The sequence below is a fragment of the Aspergillus campestris genome (genome assembly GCF_002847485.1).
Source record: "Aspergillus campestris IBT 28561 chromosome Unknown P168scaffold_1, whole genome shotgun sequence".
Lineage (NCBI taxonomy): Eukaryota > Fungi > Ascomycota > Eurotiomycetes > Eurotiales > Aspergillaceae > Aspergillus > Aspergillus campestris.
The window spans coordinates 4,425,382-4,448,001 of record NW_020194336.1 but is presented as its reverse complement, the minus strand read 5'-3'; the positions used below and the strand labels follow the sequence as shown (position 1 = coordinate 4,448,001).

General features: G+C 49.4%; 5 protein-coding genes across 5 annotated transcripts; 4 read left to right on the top strand and 1 right to left on the bottom strand.

Moving 5' to 3' along the window:
* Positions 1-7,118: 7,118 nt before the first annotated feature.
* P168DRAFT_308841 (protein-tyrosine phosphatase) lies at positions 7,119-8,585 on the bottom strand (the record flags this gene model as incomplete). Its single annotated transcript, XM_024839242.1, has 3 exons — positions 7,119-7,989; positions 8,051-8,316; positions 8,417-8,585. 3 exons carry the CDS (start codon positions 8,583-8,585, stop codon positions 7,213-7,215), a joined length of 1,212 nt encoding a protein of 403 aa, XP_024697838.1. The 3' UTR covers positions 7,119-7,212.
* A 2,225-nt stretch (positions 8,586-10,810) lies between these two features.
* On the top strand, positions 10,811-13,583 carry P168DRAFT_301791 (5'-methylthioadenosine/S-adenosylhomocysteine nucleosidase; the record flags this gene model as incomplete). The annotated part of the gene is made up of 2 exons (XM_024838569.1): positions 10,811-11,129; positions 11,193-13,583. 2 exons carry the CDS (start codon positions 10,811-10,813, stop codon positions 13,574-13,576), a joined length of 2,703 nt encoding a protein of 900 aa, XP_024697837.1. The 3' UTR covers positions 13,577-13,583.
* Positions 13,584-14,864: 1,281 nt separating this feature from the next.
* Positions 14,865-16,541, top strand: P168DRAFT_278744 (uncharacterized protein; the record flags this gene model as incomplete). The annotated part of the gene is made up of 1 exon (XM_024835713.1): positions 14,865-16,541. The coding sequence occupies one exon, from the start codon at positions 14,865-14,867 to the stop codon at positions 16,539-16,541; it is 1,677 nt and encodes a 558-aa protein (XP_024697836.1).
* Positions 16,542-17,224: 683 nt separating this feature from the next.
* Positions 17,225-18,854, top strand: P168DRAFT_324241 (uncharacterized protein). The gene is made up of 2 exons (XM_024840805.1): positions 17,225-18,022; positions 18,087-18,854. Exons 1-2 carry the CDS (start codon positions 17,372-17,374, stop codon positions 18,696-18,698), a joined length of 1,263 nt encoding a protein of 420 aa, XP_024697835.1. The 5' UTR covers positions 17,225-17,371; the 3' UTR covers positions 18,699-18,854.
* Positions 18,855-19,420: 566 nt separating this feature from the next.
* Positions 19,421-22,374, top strand: P168DRAFT_229273 (uncharacterized protein; the record flags this gene model as incomplete). Its single annotated transcript, XM_024833179.1, has 3 exons — positions 19,421-19,784; positions 19,850-20,062; positions 20,129-22,374. 3 exons carry the CDS (start codon positions 19,421-19,423, stop codon positions 22,372-22,374), a joined length of 2,823 nt encoding a protein of 940 aa, XP_024697834.1.
* Between the last annotated feature and the right edge of the window lie 246 nt (positions 22,375-22,620).

The following is a 22,620-nucleotide window of genomic DNA, read 5'->3' as shown; positions in this document are numbered from 1 at the left end:
CTTCTTTCTTCCTTTTACTTTTCTTCCTCGTAATGTTATGGGGATGTGGTCGGAAAATCCACGAGGGGGGGAGGGGGAATCGATCTGGCGTAATCGTCGTATAATAAAACTAAAATAATAATAATGATAATGATTATAATACTACTAATGAAAATAATGAAAATAGTAATAATAAAATGACAATGATAATAATAATCATAGACAATTCAAAATCCAATCTGCCCAGTATTAGCTTTGTATCTCCCGATTACTATTATTGCAGCTGCAAGTCATTACCAAAGCCAATGCAAAATCAGCGGTGGTATTATTGTATGTTGATGGATACGGTAAGGGGAGTTATCTATGGGGTCATGAATTGAATGAACGATTCCAATCTCAGCTATGAACATCATACGAGAACCAAAGAGAAAAGATAATAATGGTAATACCCCTCATGACTCTCCTGAAACTCCCTTTCCAACATCAGCCAACCGTGCAGAGGTCCGTCCATCCCATCCGATCCCATATTCGCACTAGCACAGGCAACCTGCTAAAGGGGTAAGACAACCTACGGAATACTCTGGGGCTGTAAGATGGTAAGTACGGAGTCGGTACGGTTCAGCTGCACCCACAAGGTACCGCTGCAGATACTGTGGTTCAGCCGGAAGATCCAGGTACCCCATTCCGTATCTTGGTTTGGGATTACCAATAATACACTAATTCAAACCCCCTAGTAGGATCCTCTCTCTCTCTCTCTCTCTCTCTCCTGTTGATGCGACATACGGTGTACACCTGGTGCACGGCCACTCAATCCCTCCGAAAACACCTCGCTCTCTTCATACTGTATGGAGTACTCTTTCTTCGTGATGTGGGGTTGACGACAAAGAAATCCTAGCTTTGCATATTCCACCTTTTTTTTGAAGCTGGGGCCTCTAGAAGATAAACGATAGCATAGTAAAATACCCAGAAAAGAAAAGAAAAGATAAAAAGGCAGAATATCCTCAACAAAATCCACGCAAATGGAGTAATTACATGGTGAATAAAATGGTGAATAAATGAAAGGGAATGAAATATGAAACCAAGATAAGAAACAAGGAACGATAAATAAGAATCAACCAGAAGAGAACGTGCTGAACAGTGGAACACATGAGACCACACATACCATCAATTAATATCTGGCAAACTGTACATAAAACGAGCGATTGGACGAGCAAATCCGACGCTGATTTGCGACCACACCCAGCTCCGGCCTAGAGGCTAAATGCAACGCCAACCTAACATCTGAACGGGGTCGTCTCCCGAGAACCACACACCACACTGGCACACACGGAGGCTCGGAGAAACAGTCTGGTAGCGACCGTCTCGAGGGTGGGCTCTCCCCAACAGACTAGTACGTACAAAATAATCGACAGATGGGGGTGTACACCAATCATGAATGTAATTCTGTTTCTCCGATCGTTGTGTAGCCGGTCCTCGATAGTGGTTCTAATCATCTTCTGACGCGCCAGGGAATGGCGGTTAATCTAATCTGAATACACTAATTAGAGTGCGACCGACCTGTCCTCATTATAGATAAATAGCTATCCCACCCAAGCTGGCCCGCAGGGTATTACCCTACTAGGCATTATAGGTAATGAGATGATCTGACGACGACTGGGCACGATGATCCCCGGATCTTCGTCTTCGTCATCTTGCTAATCTACTCATCTACAACCTTGCCTCTATAGTGCTCTACATAGTATCCTCTGCATAGCATTCCCCCATAGTAATGGCGATATCGAGTCGTATCGACCAGTTTGCTCCCAGCTCTACTCCGTACCTTCTACAGTCTACCAGTGGAAAACTCCCGTCTGTCTGTTCCATGGATCAACCAGCTCCGCCCAAATGAACCAAACTTTTCACCGATCATCCCCTGTTGATGTTCCGCTGAGCTGTCCCAGAGTAGCAGCCTTGTGGGTAATCCTGCCCCCGTCCCGTGTACCGTGGCATTAAGCAATACCCGAACCATTAACAATCAACGATGACCTCAACAGATGTCATCTCCAGTCCAACCGTTAATATCGAAATACTCCTCACACATATATAAAATAATACCCGATCAACTCACCTCACCACTAGCCAAGTGTTCAGCATGATGGGACCTGACTAGAAAAACGTGGCTCGACAAGAGACACCTAGTTAGGTTGTGAACAAGGCTAATGTAGAGTCAATCTCCAGACAACAAGGTTTGGGCTCCTTATGCAAGCGCAGTGCATTGAAGCCGTCCTTGTTATGTGTGCATCGTCGCCGAATCCATCCCCCAATTGTATGGTGGGCCGGTCGCGATCCGGATAGGCTACAATTCACTCATATTGAAGCCTTGTATATTTGCCCCATGGGTACCTACTTCTGCCCAGGCCATACGCCCTTACTCACCCATAATCCATCTGCCACATGGAAATCGAACTAATTACGAATATATATGTATGTATCTCAAAGATTAAGCACAAGATCGGCTAAATCTCTCCCAGAACGCCTACCACCCCCTTGGCTGCATTTACGGGAAGGGCGCCGCCCCTAGGACAGATAGATAGATACTGGCGAATGTCAATGATCTCGGATCCACGCACGCTTGAACCAGACGCGGCTGAGGCTCCTTTTGGAAGTGAGGGGACATCCAGGAACCCGTTCAATAATCAGTAGACGGCGAAACCTTCTTTTTGGTCTGGAAGACATGCTGGATTTGTCGGTGTGCCAGGTACGCTGCTGCAAGTGGACCTAACTGTACCTGTTACCTACTTGAGTTCAATATTTATGCACTTTATGCTTTTGGATAGAATCGAATGATAGTAATCAGTGTTGAGGATACCCACTCCCTCTAACTACCCATACTGTTAATTACATACCTACCTATACGATAACTATGTAGATATGTAAAGATGGTAAGGTAGATACGCAGATAAGCAGGTGGTGGTGATAAGTTTAGGATGTGGTGATTTGCCGCATGCGGAGCAGCGTAATCCAGGCGACCCACATTTAGTTTCCTTTCGTTCTCGCTCAAATTTTCCCTTTTTTTTTCGTTTCCCTCTGAAATTTGAACCCTTCTATGGACTGACTCGTAATTATAGTTTCAGGCCTTCAGCTGGAACAGCTATCTATAGCTCCATTCGCACGCCTAACCGAGGTCATACCAGCTCCCTAGGGCAGTATACAACCAAAAAAACCAACACCCTCTAACAACATACAACATAGACACCATAAAAAAATACACGAAATACACAATACAGTAACCACCTTACTACCATACTACTAGTCAACCAGTTAGTAGCCAAAAAGGATCAGTTAGTCGCAACCGCCAGCAGATCAAAGTAAGGAGTTCCCGCGTGATCGACACAGCAAACGTCGCCCATCCAGGCCTCTGATTCGGGGCTTTCCTCTGCCAACCGCGTCACTGCGCTTGACACCGGGGCGGACGACGACGGGGCGCAAATCACCCAGCTATCTTGCGTGTTTCAGGATTTCCATTCGACGGGGCAGCAAATCTTCTTCCCCACAGCCTTGGCTTTTCGCCGTGAACGCAGTGGGAGGTTTGGGGGGGGGGGGGCTCCATTTTGGTTCCACTTGTTTGCTTGGCCTGATTTGTTTGTTCGACTGTTGGGAGTGGGAACTTGAGGGCTGGATATTGTGTTGGTTACATTTGTAGACGGGGTGGTCGTGGCTTGTACCAAGTTGCCCCTCAAAAAAAAAAAGAAAAGAAAAGAAAAGAAAAGAAAAGAAAGAAAACGAAGAAATTGAGAATGTTGAAATGCGTCCAACAGCCTGTATTGAAATGGGTGTTCTGAACCAATTAAACAGGTTACTGATTTGACTATCATTTGACTATCAGGAGAGATTCCGTTCAAGGAAGGAGAAGGAGATTTTCCCGGTCGATCCATCTTCAACAGCCCACAATCCCCCTCCCAAAGTTTCCTAACTTCCTAACTTCCTCGGAAAATCGAGGTTTGGAAAGTGGAGAAAACGTCGTTTTGGATAAGCTTGGTACGACTAGCTCGGTAACAGTCAATTACGGGCAGAAAAATGTCCAGCTACTTACTAGCTATAAAATGTGGAAGGGAGCAGCTTCCTTCGTGCGGAGAACTTGCGCACGCCATTGTTGGTTCTGCTGGCTTTAGTTTAGCTGCTGTGAGTCTTCCACGGTGTACGGGACAGTGCATACAGACTATTAATATCTGTCTAGCATTAAAGTACTTATGTCGTGGAGGTTCTTCGCAATCGGTATCTTTCTCTTCCAAAACCCGGCCGCCTGGGGAAGTAAATTACCAAGTATGGAAAATTGGAGATAGTCAAACCAGCCAAGGCGACGGCCCACCCCCTGATATCTATCCCAACCATGGAATGCCAACCCTTCTTTTCGTAAAGGTTGAGCCGCTTCACTTACAGTATGTCGCTTAATGTCATGCTGTAGGATAGTGTCTCGGGAGTTGCCAAGCGGAGACCTGCGTCCTCACTTCCCAGAAACCAAGAACTCGGATCATGGAATTCTACATACAGTAGTTAGCCCCTGTGCCTAATGCATAGTCTAGGGGGCTCACACGAGGCGACAAAGGCCACAGTCAGCTGAGGCTGTCAACAGTCCCGATGCGGCTGTAGACGATCATGGTAGTGTTAGCGATGGCCCGCTCGCTCCATTCCTCAAACCCCCAAGTCATGTACATGCTTGACTCAGTCCGCAACACCTTGTACCGTAGCGGAATGCGGAACCAAACTTCCTTCGATGGACCCCACTCCCTGGAATCTGTACCACTGTATGACAGGCGTCAAACTGCCATTGAAGTCTGAACCCAGCCGGTATTGACTCAAGCGCGCGAGACGCATGACACACCATTGTCGATTTACCTCCGACAAGATAGTTATCAGACCCGTTCGTTTCCTTCCCTCCTACCCCAATCATCCATATCGTGTTAGATAAATCACCCCCTCTTTGTGTCCCAAGACCCAAGCGAGCTTCTCAACCAGCACCTACCTAGTGACGATACTGGTCCGATATCGTACTCGAAGACACCTCTTACCCGTTCCAGACAAGGGGGCATCGCACTACAGGAGTCAAAAGAGGAACTCAAACCGCCCGTGCTGGGACCGGATCCAACAAAGGGACGATCCCTGACCTATTCGGATTAGGGGTGGGGGCAAGAGGGATGAGCAGAGCCCGTGAGGTTGTGTCAATGTGAACGCCGAGCATCCTTCGGAGGAGCATTATCTGGGGAAAGAAATTGTTGTGGAGTCGGCCGAAACTCGAGCTGGGGTTCCTAGTCTAGTATGGTTGGGAGATTGCTTGAAATGGAATGAGTGAGTGTAAAACATGGTTCTGATCTTACCGGCTGCTGGGCGGTTCAGTATTCCTTCCTTGTCCGATGGAAAGGTTTGGTATAGGGATGTACTGCGCAAAGAATGTGGTAAAAGTGTTCCGACGCGGCGGAACAACAAGACCAATTATAGCCTGGCACTTCCGGAGCAGCTGGAGGTTGCAAATACCTAGATCAATACTGAGGTAGGCTCAGGTACCACCATCACCCCGCATCAGAGATAGGTTCTGACCATTAGATTGAGCTAGTGGGATCCTAGCGGTGTAATCATGCAATGAGATGATGAGATCCCATCTCCCCTGTCCGAAGTAAAGACACAAGCCAATGACCTAGGTACAACAGCAGAGCCACACAAGCTGATATCATTGGTGGTCTGTAAACTTGCTCCGATCCGCTCCAGGTGGAATGTAGGTAGTTAATATTAGGATCTTTATAACCCAAACACAGCACTATGGTCCTACCTAGAGAGGTTGCGAGTCATGTTGATCACTGAGAACAATTCACTCTGCATTGATGGATAGTGACCGGCCAGTGCCAGATCAGTGTGAAACGAAACAAGACCCTCCCAATATGTAACTCCTCCAATATGTTTCGAGATATTGTACGGTGTAGTGACTGGACTCATTATGACCTCAAGGCTAGGGAGAAAATAAATAAATAAAAAATAGCGCACAACACATATCTACCATCTCCAGGGTAATCAACTTAGACATCTGCATAATTAGCCTGTCTAACACCTTAGTGACTGTATATTGCGACCGGGGTCAAATCAGATCATATGACGAACTTAACGGCCCTAGTCTCCAAGCTAAACTTATCTTATAATCGAGCACGAAGTATCCTTACTCGCCTGGACTAGTTGACCGTAGATTTAAAGCCTCTCTGCCCAGAAGTTAGTTAGGTCATCCGGCGGAGTTTAGGCGACAGGGGACCCGGGCAATAACTCCAAAGGTATCCATTGGTATGTTGGTGACCTGCATGTCGCTGCAACCGGAAAGCCACCGAGCGGGGTCGGGAGCCCGGGAGGGGGGGAGAGAGGGGAATGTCCGGCCTCCGTATATGATAGTATCTTGAATGTGAGGGGCAGATAAGTTTAGGCGACCCACCTGCTGTTCGTTGATAAGTTGATAAGCGCTGGAAGCGTGTGTATCTCGTTCCGATACTCCTGGAGGCGTACTTGGAGGTGTGGTAGTGGAAGGGGTGATTGGGTGGTGATTTACTTGTTGGCTCTACAGTGAATGGATGATGTCAGGGGTAGTAGAGTAGCTGCATTGTCTCTATGCTTAACAGGGTGGTATTGGTAAAATCCACTAGGTCTTAGATGTTGAAGACAAAACCCCACTTTATAGTGCTGTTGAGTTGTCTATATTCTTACAAGCCAGTCGCAGCACAGTTGTTCCAGATATAAATATCTTTTATATTAGCGAAAACTTTCCTCTGACCCACTTCGAGATCCACATGAAAACGCGGCAAGTATCATATGGTCGGTAGCAAATATGTAACGAGGGTATGTAGTGTCTATCATTCCCAAGTGTCCTTATCCACTATACTCAGTACTGTGCGGTGACGGTGGCTTACTAGAATGTAAGAAGATGCCCCTCGGCTTAAGCGGGGAATTCTGCGGCTATAGAATGGCTTAATCCTAGGAAATCGTATTGGGTTTGAATTTACATTGCATTCTCTTCTTGCTCTGATATAAGGAGCCGATGAGAGCTCCGGAGTGTAGCACTGGCATACACGGGCATGAATCCGTCCCTGCGATTATTCTTCGAAAATATGGAATACCTCCGGCCATTGGCTCTGCATATCACCAGAACTTCTCTTGGGTATATCAGTCAGGTTGAGCCCGATACCAAATGTTGATCAATGCTTTGGCGTAGAGACTATGGTCTTATGGAGCAGATTCCAGGTCGGCCTTAAACGAGCCCAGAAAATCACCCGAAACCTTGGCCATTTTGGTTGATCGCTCATCTGACCGTCGCTCATTGATCTTCGAGGTCTTTCCCAGCTTCAAATCCACCTTCTCGCGGAGCACCTCGTAGATAGAATGGAACTGCATCTCATTGTACACCATCATCATGCGTTGCTCGCGCATCTGGTTGACGGTCTCGAAGACGGGGTCCACATCACCAGTCACTCGGAGCAATTGTCCCGACTCAAGCTCCTGCAAGAGATGATCGAGTGCGATAAACACGCCTGTGCGGCCGACCCCTGCACTGCAGTGCACAATTAGCGGGTTATCCGGCGTGCACTTGGACGTCGATAGCGGGATTAGATGGAGCAAGGCGTCGCGATCCTCGCCCTTGAGTTCGGAGTAATCTGCCCATCTGAGGAAGAGGAAGTGCCAGACAATCTTTGACTCGGATCCAAATGTGAGCTGCAGTTTGCGAACTTCCGAGTATGATTGAACATCGACCACTGTTTCTAATAACGTGACATGTCCCAGCACCCCGTCATTCATGTCCTCCTCGGAAGCATCGTTCGCAGAATGGTCGCTTTCGTCTTCACGCAGGACCATGGTGGGACTCTCGCTGCTGAGAGGGAAATACTGGGAGCACTTCTCCCGACTAGACTCGAAGGTCTGGGTGAGCATGACGACCACGCCGACGTCCTTGGTCTCATGAAAGACCATCTGCCAGAAGTGTGAGATATTTTCGAGTTTCGGGCCCTATGTAGTAGAACGGGGTTAGAGGCAGCCTTTCACAATGAAGTAATACCGCCACACTCACCTGGGTGGCAATGTATCTTCGTTCCTCCTTGGAAAGCGAATCCGTCAACACGATGGGCGACGCATTGATGAAGTCGCACTTGCCATCGGGAACCTGCAGATGGATGCGAGAATTTGCCCACGCTTGCACGTTCAAGAATCGATTTCTCGCCTTGACCTCTGGGTCTTTCTCCAACGCCCAGCGATGCGACGGATCCTGTGCCATGATGCCTTCGTTGAATCGAGCTCTTTGGATCTCTTCGGCTTCTTCGAATCTTTTGTGAATTTCTGAGACGACACTATGAGCCACGTGACCCAACGACAGCCCGACCAAACGATCCGCCAAAAGACCGAAAGAAAGGGAAAGAAAAAAGTCAAAAGAACCAACCTTGTGGTGACTGGCACAAAAATGGAGGAACCTCATCGGTATCTCCCAATTCCAATGCTGGTCTGTCCAGCTCAAGCCCGTCCATAACTTCCACCCCCTCTTCGTCATCATCAGGCAGACTGCGTTTGTTTGCAGAAACACTGGTGCCGACCTCGATAGGATGCGCCATTTTGGAGGTCAGGTCTACTACTTCGGTGCTGGAGGCCTGTGAGGCATTGTCAAAATGACCACCTTGAGCATTGATATCGGCCCCCTTATCCGACAGTATCTGCATAGACTCGTTGATTCCGTCCTTCCTCTGTTCATCCTCGACCAGAGAGGGGCGACCTGTTAATCTTTTATCTAGGAGCTCAAAGTCTGTCGGCAAATCTTTTGGCTTTAAGAATAGCCAGTTTTCCGGCTCGCTGAGACGTGGCGGATCGTCATCGTCTTGGATGTCGAACTCAGAGGGGTTCGGTCCATCAATTATTCGTTTCCCGTCATGAGTAACTGCTACAACAGGCATATCATCCAACGGTTCTGTAAGGTGATGCTGCGGGGAGCTTTGGGTCTTTCTAGCGTCTGCATTAGTGCTGCTCTCGTCCGAACCTTCCTGAATACTCCACGTATCGTCCAGACTGTCTTGTACATATGACAACGAGAGAAACCCCAAGAACTTCAAATGCTCTGCGATATGATCTGAGAGTTGTTTGTAGGGCCGTTCCTTGATAATGGGTAGCAAGTTCGCCGGTACACAATCACAGAGAGGACATATGAAAGGGTCACGGGTTGCTATTCTTTTGTTGCGTCTCGCTCGCCCTTGGAGCTGCGATTTTGAGAGGTTTTCAGCATGTTCATCTTTGAGATGGGTTAGAAATGGCTCTTTACGATCGAATTCTAGTGGTTCGACGTGCTCAACGTCACAGTACCACATCTCCGTGTGAATCTTCTGTGCCCAGTTGATAGTATGTCGCGTATGCATATGCTCCGTCCAATCATTCTTGGATTTGAAAAACCGGGGCGGCTCTCTGCATTCTTCAGAAAGACAAACATATGGCTCGAGGTCCCGGTCGATGTGAACCCTAGTTTAACTTATTTAGTCACCTGATTGTCAAGTATTAACTGTCTACTCACTTCCACGAGTTTTCTGATAGCTTGCTGCTTTTCAATGGCTCGGAGCAGATACTGCAGGATATGTATTTCTCTCCGGATTTTGGTCGTGGTCTGGGGGGATAATAGAATGATGTGTCTTGGTTTTCTTGGACAGTAGAGCCTCGGCTTATCATAGATCCACTGGGTTTCTTGCCCCGGGAAATATTATTTCGCACAACATGAGACGGCACGGTGTCGACTGCTGTGCTTGCATATTGTCCACTATTGCCTCTATCGTGGAATATTATGCTTGGACCATCCGGTTTTCCTGGCTTATCATTTGCACCGCCCTGTACTGAAGATTCTGGATCTAACAAGTCCTTCCGTTCATACGCTAGTTTCTCATTGTGTCTCTTGAGATACTGCATAGATAACCCACGGATATGTATGGATGTGCCGATTTGGTCGCAAAGGGCTTGCCGTGCGTGGGGGAACTTCCTAATCACAAGCATACAACAGAGCGACTGTTCGTGTCCACTGCTGTGGGTAGAATATCTTGGCTGATGGCTTTGTCGTCCCGATCGGCGTATAGAAGCTCCCAAAACTATAAGTTTATTGATCGCTGTGCCGGCGGCTTTCAATCCTGGTCTGGCTATAGCGGAAAAGTCCGTCTCGTCGACTTCGTCATCAGGAGCTAAACCGGTCTTCTCCTGGGCCTCTGAAGTAATATCAAGTTCTGTGGTCCTGTTAGTTCTGAATACATTCAACCTCTGAAAAGGTGTCTCCCACACGTACCCCATTGTATGTTTCTTTCCACCATATCAAGAAGCTCGATAACCATGTCTTTTATATCCGGAAATGGAGCCAGTCGAGAATCCAGAGATGCTCTTTGTGCCGCAAATACTCCAACATATTTTGCCCAAAGATAAAAATGTCCCTTCAGCTCTTCGATAATCAAGCTTTTTTCGCTGTTGTTTTCGGCTTTTGCGAAGCTTTGCTCAAGGAGTCTGGAACATAAACGCGCGGAATCATAGATAGTAGTATGGTCCTCCATGGAATACATGCCTACTATCATATGTAAATGGATGCTTAGGATTACCAAAAAAGAGGGACAAGGATAGAGGTGTGTTTGTGTGATGAGACACTTGGAAAGGATGAGAGAGCGCCAAGGTGGGCAGCGAGGATTGGAAGAAGCGCTGATTGTTAGTTACCCCGCCCCGGCCTCACTGAACTTCTGATATTCATTCTGCTTCAGAAAGAAGGTGCTCGTTGTCCGAGCAAACTTCTTTCTAGAGCTGTTTATCGCTATCCTTTCTGGACAACATGCGGCTTTGCGATGATCCAAAAGGCTATGCACGACTATTTCTCTCAGTTCTCCCTGAATTTGTGAAAGCGCTTCCCCGTCCTCCTTCTCCCTCTGTCACCACCGGGTTGCAACACGCTGCTTCGCGGGAGAGTGAAGCATTGAAGAACTCAATCACTTTGTTGAGGATTGAATTCAGGGAAATGCAAAATACTTTCGCCGAATCATGTTGTTCTTCTAACCTCACTGTCGACGAATTCAATACCGCGAGGGATGCTTTGGAGGATGTTCTGTACTTGCTGGAGGGATTGGCAGACAGCTTGATCCCTGTTCATCAAGGTAATGAGCACCCCCATTCTCATATAACCACCTTTGTCCACTCTTTTTTGACCTCCTGTCTAGTAAATCAAGCCAAGGAACGGGAGTTGCCAAAGCTTCATTCTTTGAGTGATACTGTCCTGACATGCGAAACGTCCATATCGTTCGGACCGGCAGCAGCACGTTATCGATTAGTACACTCTCAAGCTCGGCAGTTCAATGAGACCATGAGACGAATATTTGATTCGCCAACAGTTGACACAGAGTCACAAACTCGCCCCTTTTATCATGAAGAGGAAGCCACTTTGGAGGGAGACAACTTAGCTATGGGCGAATTAATTCAGGCCAAACGGCTCTCTGATACGGCAAATGCTCTGTTCAAGTTGTTGGCAGAGGAACTCAAATCTTGCGAGCCATCCCACTCAGCTCATATTCATCTCAGTGGCTTCAGTCAACCAGAAATTGACATGCTCATGTCCCTCTGCGGCCCAAATGGGACTCGAAATTGTCATGGTGTTTCGTGGAGGGGCAGAAGCCACAACCGCCCTTCGGTGGGAAACAACTCCCCTAGGCATGGCATATGTTCTACCTTGAAACGCTATTGCAAGTTTAAAAAGCGCCTGCTAATCGAAATAAGCCAGGATGGAAGCTGGAGCAATGCTGAATCTTCCAGTGGCCGAGTGAAAGACGACGCCACAGCACCGACATTAAAACTGGCAGAGCTACTCCATGTGAGGAAAGGCACAACGATGTCTTCTGCTAGATTACTTAGAAAAGACCGCCTCCACTTGGCAAAGTGCATTACTAAATCTTCACTTTACCTCTTGGGCGGCCCGCTGTCACCAGAGGCGTGGAGAATGGAGGAAATCTATGTTACACAGGATCATGACTCCCAGACTTGTTCTTACAAGCCTTATATTCTCCAGAAATTTACAGATCAGATGTTGAGAGAGCCAAAGCGGGGCTCTGAATCACTTCTCTATCTTGGAGTTCTCCTCTGGGAGTTACTATTTGGCCGCAGAGTCACGATAATGCCTGACGACGAAGAGTACGACGATGAGTATCAAGATATTTCACTGTTCAACGCTCTGAGCCGAGAGGAAAGCGAACTGCGCGAGACTTGTGTTGAAAAACCTTTTCTAGACATCATAGCCAACTGTCTCAACATCTACCCTGAGGTCGAACTGGATGACCAGGAATTACGAAACAAGGTGTACTGGGAGGTCCTGAATCCACTCCTTAGCTATGTCGAAGCCTACCAATCCAGCATGTCGACAGCAAAAGTCTGCAGAATGGAGACTACGTGGCCCTTATTCCAAGGCTATGCGGAGGAACACTTGGACCCAAAAGCCGGAACGCCTAAATCTTCCCCAGAGTCCAGTTCACTTCCTTACAAACACCCAAAAAAAGATCTATATTCAGATAGAGGCTCTTGTCGTGATTATCATGATGTTACAGTCGAGTCCCGAAGCTCTCAATCCTTGCCAGAAGAGTCTGAAGATGAACCTTATAACGGACTTGGGAAGCGAAAGATGTCTCAAGTCCCAATGAGCGAAAGAAGCGGGAAGTCACGCCTAGAACCACAGAAATACAACATTGCCATTGTGTGTGCTCTTCCCAAGGAACATCTTGCGGTTCGTTTACTGTTCGATGAGAAACACCGCAAACCCGATATTCCCTCGGAAGACTCCAATCAATATGCATTTGGCTGTATTGGGCGTCATAATGTTGTTACTGCCTGTTTGCCTGTTGGAAACTACGGAACAAGCCCTGCGGCTCTCGTCATTGCTAATATGAAACGGACTTTCACTTCCATCAAGTATTACCTCTTGGTTGGCATTGGTGGTGGGATACCGAGCAAGCGGAATGATATACGTCTCGGAGATGTTGTGGTGAGCATCCCAGAAGGGGCCTTCCCTGGAGTCATTCAGTATGACCGTGGAAAGCGTCTAGGAAATGATGAGTTTGAAAAGACAGGTTCTCTTCCGCCTCCACCGCATGAAATACTGAATGTTATCAGCTACATGCAATCTGATCCAGGCCTCCCTCCGGAGCCACTCCAATCGTATCTCAAGGCGATCTCAGACCTTCGGCCGGAATATGGACATCCGGGAATGGAGGACAACAAATTTCTTCAGGGCAACGGGCTCCCTGTAGTTGATGAAAGTCACACATCTGAGTTGACAAACAGCCAACGAATCAACGCCAGAGATCATCCAAAGATTCACTATGGTTTAATTGCATCCGGGGATCTGGTTATAAAGAATGCGGAGTTCAGAGACCGTCTAAGTCAAAGATACAATGTACTTTGTGTCGAAATGGAAGCAGCAGGAATCGCAAATGTTGCCAGCTGTCTTGTCATCCGAGGTATTTGCGACTATGCCGACTCCAGCAAAAGCAAAGTTTGGCAAGAGTATGCTTCTGCTGCTGCTGCATCTTACGCTAAGCTACTACTTTTCTATCTCTAATGTCAACATTTCTAATTTAATTGTTTATTCCAACAAAAAACCAACGCCTTTCCACTGTGACCCACAGTGACTCTATAGTATGCACCACCGTCAAAACTCGCAGCACGCGGCTTGCATATATTATTACCAGCCGTAATCATTCCTCGGGGCCTGTAATATCCAGACTTATTCCTTGCCTGGGACACTGCAATAAAGTTGTTCCGCAGAAAACACCCTTAGAAACCGGTGGATACTTGCATACCTACTGCTTATATGAGATATGGCACAGATTGACCAAACCCGTCCATACTTACAATAGTATATAGGAGTTTAGCTGGACTTACACTCAATTGGCATGGAGAGTTTCTACCGTACAGACTATTTCAATACTTTGCGGACTCGGACTCATTTAACAAGTAGCTAGAGATCCTCTCCTGTGCATAAATCATTACCCTTGCATCGAAAAATAGGTAACGTGTACTAGAATATCAGCATCTGTATATTGTACTATTCTGAGATGGCTTCTTTCTCTCAAATTCTTGAGTATTCACTGAGAACTTCTTTTCGAGATCGGAAGCCTGTCTCTCCAGGTATGAAGTCAAGTTACTTGATGCTGTTATCATGCAGCATAGAGAGCAAATCTCTCGACTAAACGAGTCCAGGTATAATCCTTCAGTCTTATTGGATCGACTTCACAAAAGCCCGTGACAGGCTAGAAAAGGGCGCTTACAATATCGTGGAGACCTGGCTACGTCACAGCCCCTGACATACAAATCCTTTACATTGAAAGAGCCTTTACATTGAAAGAGCTTTTACAATGTATAGGCCTCTTTTTCATCTACATGTTTGAAGTCACTTGTTCTGACGCACTCTGCCAGCTTGTAAAAAGAGATTAGCTACAGGCTTTCTTTCATGAGTCTCCGTCGAGTTCATGCCCTTCACTGAAAATAAGTTCTACACCCTCTCAATGTGAAGTGAAGGCCACGCGGGTCCGACGCGGAGCCCTGAGGTCATACCCAATATTGTTACTTAGTCTTCACGCTCGGCGACGACTCACGTCCTAACACGGTAAAGAACTCATGATGGACAGCGTCATGAGTTAATTTGCTATTATTATGGCACCTGTATATAAGCTCACACGTCCCGTGTTTCCTATCTTCAATTCTGTCTCTGGGTCTTCTTGTACTGCAACATCTATCAGAATATCTCTAAACAAGGACGTGCATTTACTACCGAGATCGGGTTTTTTTTCCTGATACTACATTTCTAATGACCCAAAGACCCAAAAGAAGAAGAATACAAACGAGCCATGTGTCAGATGATTGTGTTTTGGCATTCCTGCGGCCATCTCTATGCTTCCTACCTACAGTGTCCTTTCAAAGAGCTAGACAGACATGAGGACAATTTTGCTACAGCAGCCAATGTAGATGTCAAATGCTGGGCGTGCAAGATGACTGAATGCCCCGTGACCAAACAACTGAAGACAACCCTTCTGACCGTCGAGCACCTCGAAATTATACTCGGAGAGTCGTCCACTGACCCAGGTTTCCTGGAGTCGGTCATCGGGTTCTACGCACACGGAGACCATTCCCGCTACTGGGACCAGCCAGGGCCCCGCAAAGCCGAGTACGTGTTGGACGATCCCTATATGGAGGATATGGAAGACGAGGCCTATCTAGAAGCAGCTGCCCGGACAGGGGAATTCGCAGGTAACGCGGGATTCGCCTTTGATCTGGAGATCGCGCAGGCTGCTCGAAACGATCCCCAGAACCACAATAATCTCAATTGGTTTGCGAGAGGCGCTTACTCGACATACCCTTTCTACTACCAATTGTCTGATAAGTCTGTGTTCCAGCCCCCAGGAAATGTGCCACGCCCCGAGCCCAGGGATGCCGGCGAGGTCCGACGGCCCCTCACTCTCCCAGAGGAATCTCTTCACAAGAGACCGGCATCGAATCCCAGGTACGGTAATACGACTACACTTGGTGAAGACAGTCTTCTGGCGTCTGCATTTCACCCGGATGATGGCACCTTGTCTACAGAGAACAGCCCCACGAGCGAGATACCGCAGCTAAGCAATAATACCACAGGCCCCATCCAGAACGATCCCGCCTTTGATGATTTGAACAACATGCTGGTTCCCATGTCAGCAAACGTCAATAACCCCATGTCCAATGGTGTTGAAAGCTCTGCTGAGAATAACCTCGCAGTTCACTTTCAGGGCAATGTCGTGGTGCCTACTCAAAGCGACGTCGCTGATCCCTTAGTTGACCCTGTCACTAGTTTTGTTCCTAACGCCACCACGCCTTCCTTCTCCAACGGAGCTACCATCCCTTTCCTGGAACGGTTGATTGACTCTATGCAGAATGGCACTGCGAGCCCCACCCAGGGTGAGCTCATAAGCATCCAGACGAACGCAGTTGCTCCCATTCAAGAAAACGAAAAACACATCATGGACTACGAGTATACCCCAAGGACGACCACCAACAGAATATTCAGTTACGACACAGAGCTACCAATAGAGGAAGACAATGCCAATGACCTAGCCATTGACAGCCCTAAAAACGACCCCGAATTGCCAGACCACGGACATTCTTCCACTGGGGCACAGAGAGAAGGCGAACACTTCAACAACCAGCAGCCTCAAGACCCCCAGCAGCATCAAAATGCATTTGTATCTTACCAAGCTTACTACCAATTCACCCACTCTACACCCACCTCCACAGCAGGGGCTTTTCCCGAGCTGTCCATGGACTCAACTTCTCCTGAGCTGCCGCCGACCCAGCATCCCCGTTCCCAGTTTTTTTCTGGGCTTGACGACGTTGGCGACTTCATGCTAGACAATGTTTCGATGGATGGTAATCCCCCATCTAGCGATACAATCGAGGATTGGTCAACTATCTATGACCAGGATAGTGTGGGGGATGTGATGCAGGATGACGACAGAGAAGCCGCGAATGAAGCTTACTCTCAGACTGAGGAATGATTCTCTACCATCTCTTCGATATTGATCGTTCAGCTGGAGCTTTTAATTTGGGGTGTTCCTAGTGACACACAAAGACTACCTTCATGGTTGTTGTATTTGGGACGCCCCTAGGTCGGTCCTTATGGATATGTTTGCTGGAAACCTGGCTTGTCAGTTAGTGGGGGGATTTTCTGCAACGAAGGGGAAAGGAAAAGCAATGCTCCTGCAAAGTGAATTACAGATAGAAAAAGAAGAGAAACCATCTTCAAATAACGTCCTTTCTATGACTGTATAGTCGACTTTCAAGTTGGTCCTGTCTTGCTGTATCTCCGCGTCACATACTCCAGAACAGACCCAATACTGGACATCTTCATATTTCCACCATACTTCGTCTTCTGCCGTTCATCAACACTCAATCCATACATAATAGAGCTGTATACCAATTTCACTGCCATATGCCATATATAGCAGTCTTTTATTCCTGATATCCAATGTTCCTCACTATGTTATTTCAAGCGGGGAAGCAGTCAAACAGTGCAAACACTGGTAACCAGATGAACACCCGCTTGATATGGAATCCCCCGGCTTGACCTTACCCGATTGGTAAACACCGCGGTAAACATAGACATCACCAGCCACATGTATTCTCGGCTCGTCCGAGGCCCCCCCCCCCCCAGCCCTGCGCAAAGCTCCCTCCTTTCTTACTCAACACCCCTTTGTATTCTATGATCCCCCTCAATCCAGCCTCCCTTTTATCTTGCTCCCAATCCAACGCTCGTGAGATGTGATTTGAATGCATTGCAACCCACAAAGTTCTATGCGCCACCTCTAATTGCCCATCAGCGACCGCAATGTCTTACCGTCAAGATCCTCGTCGGCGGGTCGCACCTGGCACCGGTTTCAGCTCCTCGGGGCGACGAACGGTCCTAGGATACTACGCCCCTCTAGCTTTAACTGTCAGCGTGGCGGCAATCGGCATTGCGGCGTGGATCTGGAGTGAACGCAGTGAAGATGACGATGATGAACGCGACCAACCCGGAGACGACAATCGCATCCCCGCGTCCGGCCCCGATGGGGGTGTCTACCCCCACGACACATATCCTGATGGTTTCGCCAGGGCAGAAGAGGGTGAGGGCCTCCCCGGCGACCCTGGCGTGATGGCCCGCTGGCAGGGAGCTTTGCGCCGCACCCCCAGTCCTCAGCAGATCTTCGACGGCGCAAGCAAAAAGGTCGCCGCTGGCGTGGCTGCTGCGGGAGCGTTTGTCGGCGGTGCCCTGACCTCGATCCGGGAGGAAGACCGAGGGGCCTTTGAGGACCATTCTCGGTGGTCCGAAGAGGTGGAATCTAGAAATCAGCGCAGGGACCAGCCCCCTGCCCCGTCTATGAGTGGAGCGCTCCCAAGTCGCGGAGTCGGTAGCGTCGATAGAAAGAAGACGGTAGCGATTGTGGTTTCGTCGGAGACTTTACCGGTTGACCCTGAAGATTTAACGTCCGACCATGTGGTAAGTCATCTCGTCTGTGGTCCAATCTTCTTCTCCAAGTGCCGCCTGCTGATGATTGGGACAGTCCATTCTTTCTCACCTCCCTGAACATGTAACCCCCGAGACGGCTAAAATCTTCGTCATGATCTACGCGCCCGGCCTCAAGCATGCTCCCCACCAGGGGAATGATTCCCGCCCTACATTGTCCATCGCTTCGTCATATTCGAACATTGCCCATGAAGAAGCTGCCTCTGCCGACCTCGCCAGCGGCGATTTGGCCTCTCCCGGTTCCCACCACGGCGATGAGAGCGAGGATACCTCCCCGCTTTTCAAGACCCTTTACACCCAAGCCCAGGCCATCGTTGAGAAGGAGACCACCATCATGGCGTTCAGCACTCCCGGAGGCTACGTGCACCTGGTGCGCCACATCTCGCCCGAAATTGTGTATGTCCAGGAGTCCTTGACCGGGAAAGAGGGGAGCGCCGCACAGCACATCTCTGGTTGGGTCCGACAGGTTGTGGTCGTGGTCGGTGATCGCGGTGGTCTAATCGACAGCGAGGATGAGTCGGCCCTGGCAGACAAAGGCGAGAACTGGTGGGAAAAGGAAGGCATGACGGGTATCGGCAAACGGATTGATGTTGTTGATGTGCTCCGTGTGGGCGATGATTGGCGACGAAGGGTGGCTGGTTTTGACTAAATGGCTGAAGTGATGCCCACACGGTCTCTAAATGAGACACTGTTGATATGCTGGGCTATTACTTGGATGTTTATATGACTTGTTGTTTTCTGTTTCTTATTATCTTTACCTGACGATCGATTTGATTCCCCTTAATGAAATGTGTATACTCGCGTGATGCGTGCATTCATGGATGATTGTGTAACTTCTACTTTTTGCAGAAAGGAATCGTGTATATAAACAAATGTACATCATTGAGCTCCACCAACCTTTGAGCCTTTGTCTACCTCTTTATTCCATCCTCATTCATCCAGAACTGAATGACTACATGTCATGTGATAAGGCTCCCCAGATGCCGCTAAACCCCATGCAGGTATCACGTGCCCCGACCTCCTTCACGCCCGCGGCTTGGCATCACCAAACTCCCTCTGACGAGCCACCGCAGTCGACGGGAATCAGCTTCGCCGCATCTCCCCTGCACTCCTTCGCAGGTTTTTGGTCTATGGCCGTCCGTGTCCTCTTTTTCTAGCGGCTCCGGGCTTGGTGCAAATTTTCGATTCAGCTCCGGCGTGTTTGTTGCGGCGCGGTGACACCCTCAGCTCCCCACATGTCTCGCGCCCCGGTCATATCATCCACGATTTCCGGAGTTCGGCTTCCCACCATCGTCATCCGATCTGCCCTTCCGAGAAGTCGCATCCGCGAGATACCGACTGTAATCGCGTCGCACACCCTCTACCGGCAACATGGCGACCGCGATCTCTAATCATACCTCTCACCCGCCGAAGATGAAGCGACCGCCCCCGCCTTTTCCCCAGACGGGAGTGAATGGCGTCAAGGCTCAGCAGTCCTCGTCCCCGCAGCCTGCCTCGAAACAGCTTCCGGGTTCGAGTCATACCACCTCCGCTAGCTCTACCGGGCCACCGATTACAAACGGCGCCAATGGCGCCGTCGATTCGAAAGGTGCCCCCGGCAAGGGCCCCCTGAATAAATCGAGGAAGGATGCGCAGAAGGCGAATGATCCAGCCGCGCGGATACCAAAGCATTTGGTAAAACCATTGTCAACTGACATTGAGCGTCGGCTGGGCAAGAAGTGCCCCGAGCCTTATGGTGAGACCTCGCAATGCTGTGTGCGGAGAACCCCTGTTTACTGACACTCGCGCGCCCGTCAAAAGTCAAAACAACTTCCTATATCCTTAAGAAATTCTCCAAATGTCCGCCATCCCTTATCGTACACCTACATCCGACACATTTTCGTTTCGAGCAGCAGGACGGAAGCTTTCCCTACAATTCCGAAATGAAAGTCATCATTGAGCATATCCGTGCTGGGACCGTTCCGCACGATATGATGGAGGAGCTGCTGCGGGCTAATGTTCGCTTTTACGAAGGTGATTCCACATCATATGGACGACGAGCTGTGGACTGTGACTGATTCTTTCTTTTTTCTTTGTTAGGCTGTCTCATTGTTCGTGTAGTCGATCACAAGTCGGCGGTAGCGCAGGCGAGGAAATCGGCCGCAAAGTCATCGAACGAGAACAACGCCCCCTTTTCAATCCACAACTACAACGAGCATATTACTCCGTCGGCCTTTGTACCATACCCGAAGCAGAACCAATTGACTTCGGAGAAATCAAGCTCGAAAGAACCCGCGTCAAACCAGTCCGGCGTCAAGGCTAATGGGGATCCGTCGACTTCTCCCGCCGCAAGAAATGAGTCAACTTCTACCCAGCGAAACCAGCCTCCTCCGAAGCCTCGTGTTTTCACCACTGTCCTTCACCCTACCCCCCGTTCTTTGCAGGCAGAGCTCACTTTGCTTGCCACTACACCCGATCCACGAGCCGCGAAGCAGACCAATCAAAGTTCGGCGACCTCTGCTCCGGGAGCGGCATCTGGCCAGACCGACCGCGGGCATGTCGCAAAGAAACAGAAAATGCTGGTTGAGCCGTCGGAGCTCGTGGAATGCGAATCTAAGCTTACGAGGGCGCTGGCACCGCCCCTCTTCCTGGAACCTGTTAATAGCTTTGATGCTGTTCAAGATCTCCTGAAATACATGGAAAGCCCTCTGCATCGCGATCCGCCACCGTCACCGAAGAGGAGAAAGAGGACTGTGGCCGAGCTTGCCGCAGACGAGGCGTTGGCCGCCGAAGAAGAACGATTTATGCTTATCATGGATGATCGACTGGAGCCTACGACGTCAGGAGGCGCCGGTGCGACGAAATCTACTGTTGATGAGGCCGGTGGTGGTGCGCCTTTCGAACCGCGCTTTTCGAGATTCAAGACCTTGGAGAATATCCGCATGCAGCACGAGGAGAAGGCGAAACGCGAACACGAAAACAAGCTCAAACAGGAGATGGTCAAGAGACAGCAGCAGCAGGAGCAGGAGCGAGAACGACGTCGCCTCATGGAACAACGACAAGCGGAAGAGCATGCCAAGGAAGAAACTCGAAGGCAACAGTTGGCTGCCCAGCAGGCACAGGCACAGCTTGCAGCAACCCAGCAACAAAATCGGCACATCATGGCACAAGCCAACGGGGTCAGTCAAGGGCCGCAGTCCTCGCCAGTGGTCCGCCACCAAACACCCCACAATACCTCATCGCCTCTTGTTAGCGTTCCCATGAGTATGACACCGTCGATGCAGGGTGCGGGGAGTCCACCGAGACCGCCGTCTGCTCTACAGCATGCTCACCCGAACGTCATGAGCCACCCCATGGCAGCTTCCCGAAGTCAACAAGGACAGAGCCGTCACGGAACTCCGCAGATGACCCAGGGCACGCCAGCCATGTCTCATGCGACACCCATCATGCGTAATGTAACGCCTACCCAACGCATGAGCCACGCCAGCCCGAACCGTCCATCGATGGCCCCGACCCCCGTTGTGAACCAGTCGATGATGGGGACTCCGCAAATGGCTGGTGGGATGGGCCTTACGCCTCAGCAGCAGCAGATATTGATGCAGCAGAGACAACAAATGCTAGCTCAGCAGGGCCAGCTGACACCGCAGCAGTTGGCTCAACTGCAAGCTAGCGCCCATGCCCAACAAAATATCCAATCCCACCAGCACAACATGATCCAGGCTCAACACCATAATCAGCAGATGCAGCAGCAAAAGGTTCAGAATCCGCAGGCATACCAAGCTCAGTTGATGCGGGCGCAGCTTGCGCAAATGCAGATTGTCCAACAACAGCAACAGCAGCAACAGCAACAGCAACAACCGCAACAACCGCAGGCGCAACCTCACCCCCAACCTCAACCACAACCACAGCCGCAGGCCCCACAGCCGCAACAAGGTCAAATGCACCAGGCCAGCCCGCAGTTGAACTCTCAGCAACAGATGTTAATGGCAGCTGCTCAAGCCAACGGAGGCCAAATTCCACAGCATCTCCAAGGAATCAACAGGGCCCAGGGCGCCATGGCCCAACGGTACAACCACCTTTACCAGCAGCGCTTACTGCAGTTACGGCACAGCATGGCGAACCGTCTCATGGCACAATTCGGGCCTCCTACGCAATATCCACCGAACGTCTCACACCAGTACCAGGTTGGGCTGGAACAGACAGCCAAGACATGGATCCAGGAGATCATCCGACGCGAACGAGAAATGGCCCAGCAACAACGAGCCAATCAGGCTGCGGCCGTCCAGGCCCAGGCGATGCAGCAACAGCATCAGCAAAACATGATGCAGGGCGGCATGGGCAAGTAGACGTGACATCTCTTGAACTCGTACCCCCGCCACATGCACACTTCCATCCTTCACCTCTATGCCTATCCTTCTTGTTCTATCTATTTAGACATCACATCACGATCGACAGCGAACTGGACTCAACAGGGTCCCAACTTCTTCACTTCATTGGGCTATGTACACGGGACTATGTGTTTTGCTATAAAACAGGGCGGCGTTTAACAAACGATCGATCGACACTCGATCTTGGAGTTCATCATTTTCCTC

Excerpts from the sequence above, each read along its gene's own strand:
- P168DRAFT_324241 (XM_024840805.1), top strand. The coding sequence starts at position 17,372 with ATGTCTTACCGTCAAGATCCTCGTCGGCGGGTCGCACCTGGCACCGGT. Across the intron at positions 18,023-18,086 it reads ATTTAACGTCCGACCATGTG|TCCATTCTTTCTCACCTCCC; the intron begins GTAAGTCATCTC and ends TGATTGGGACAG.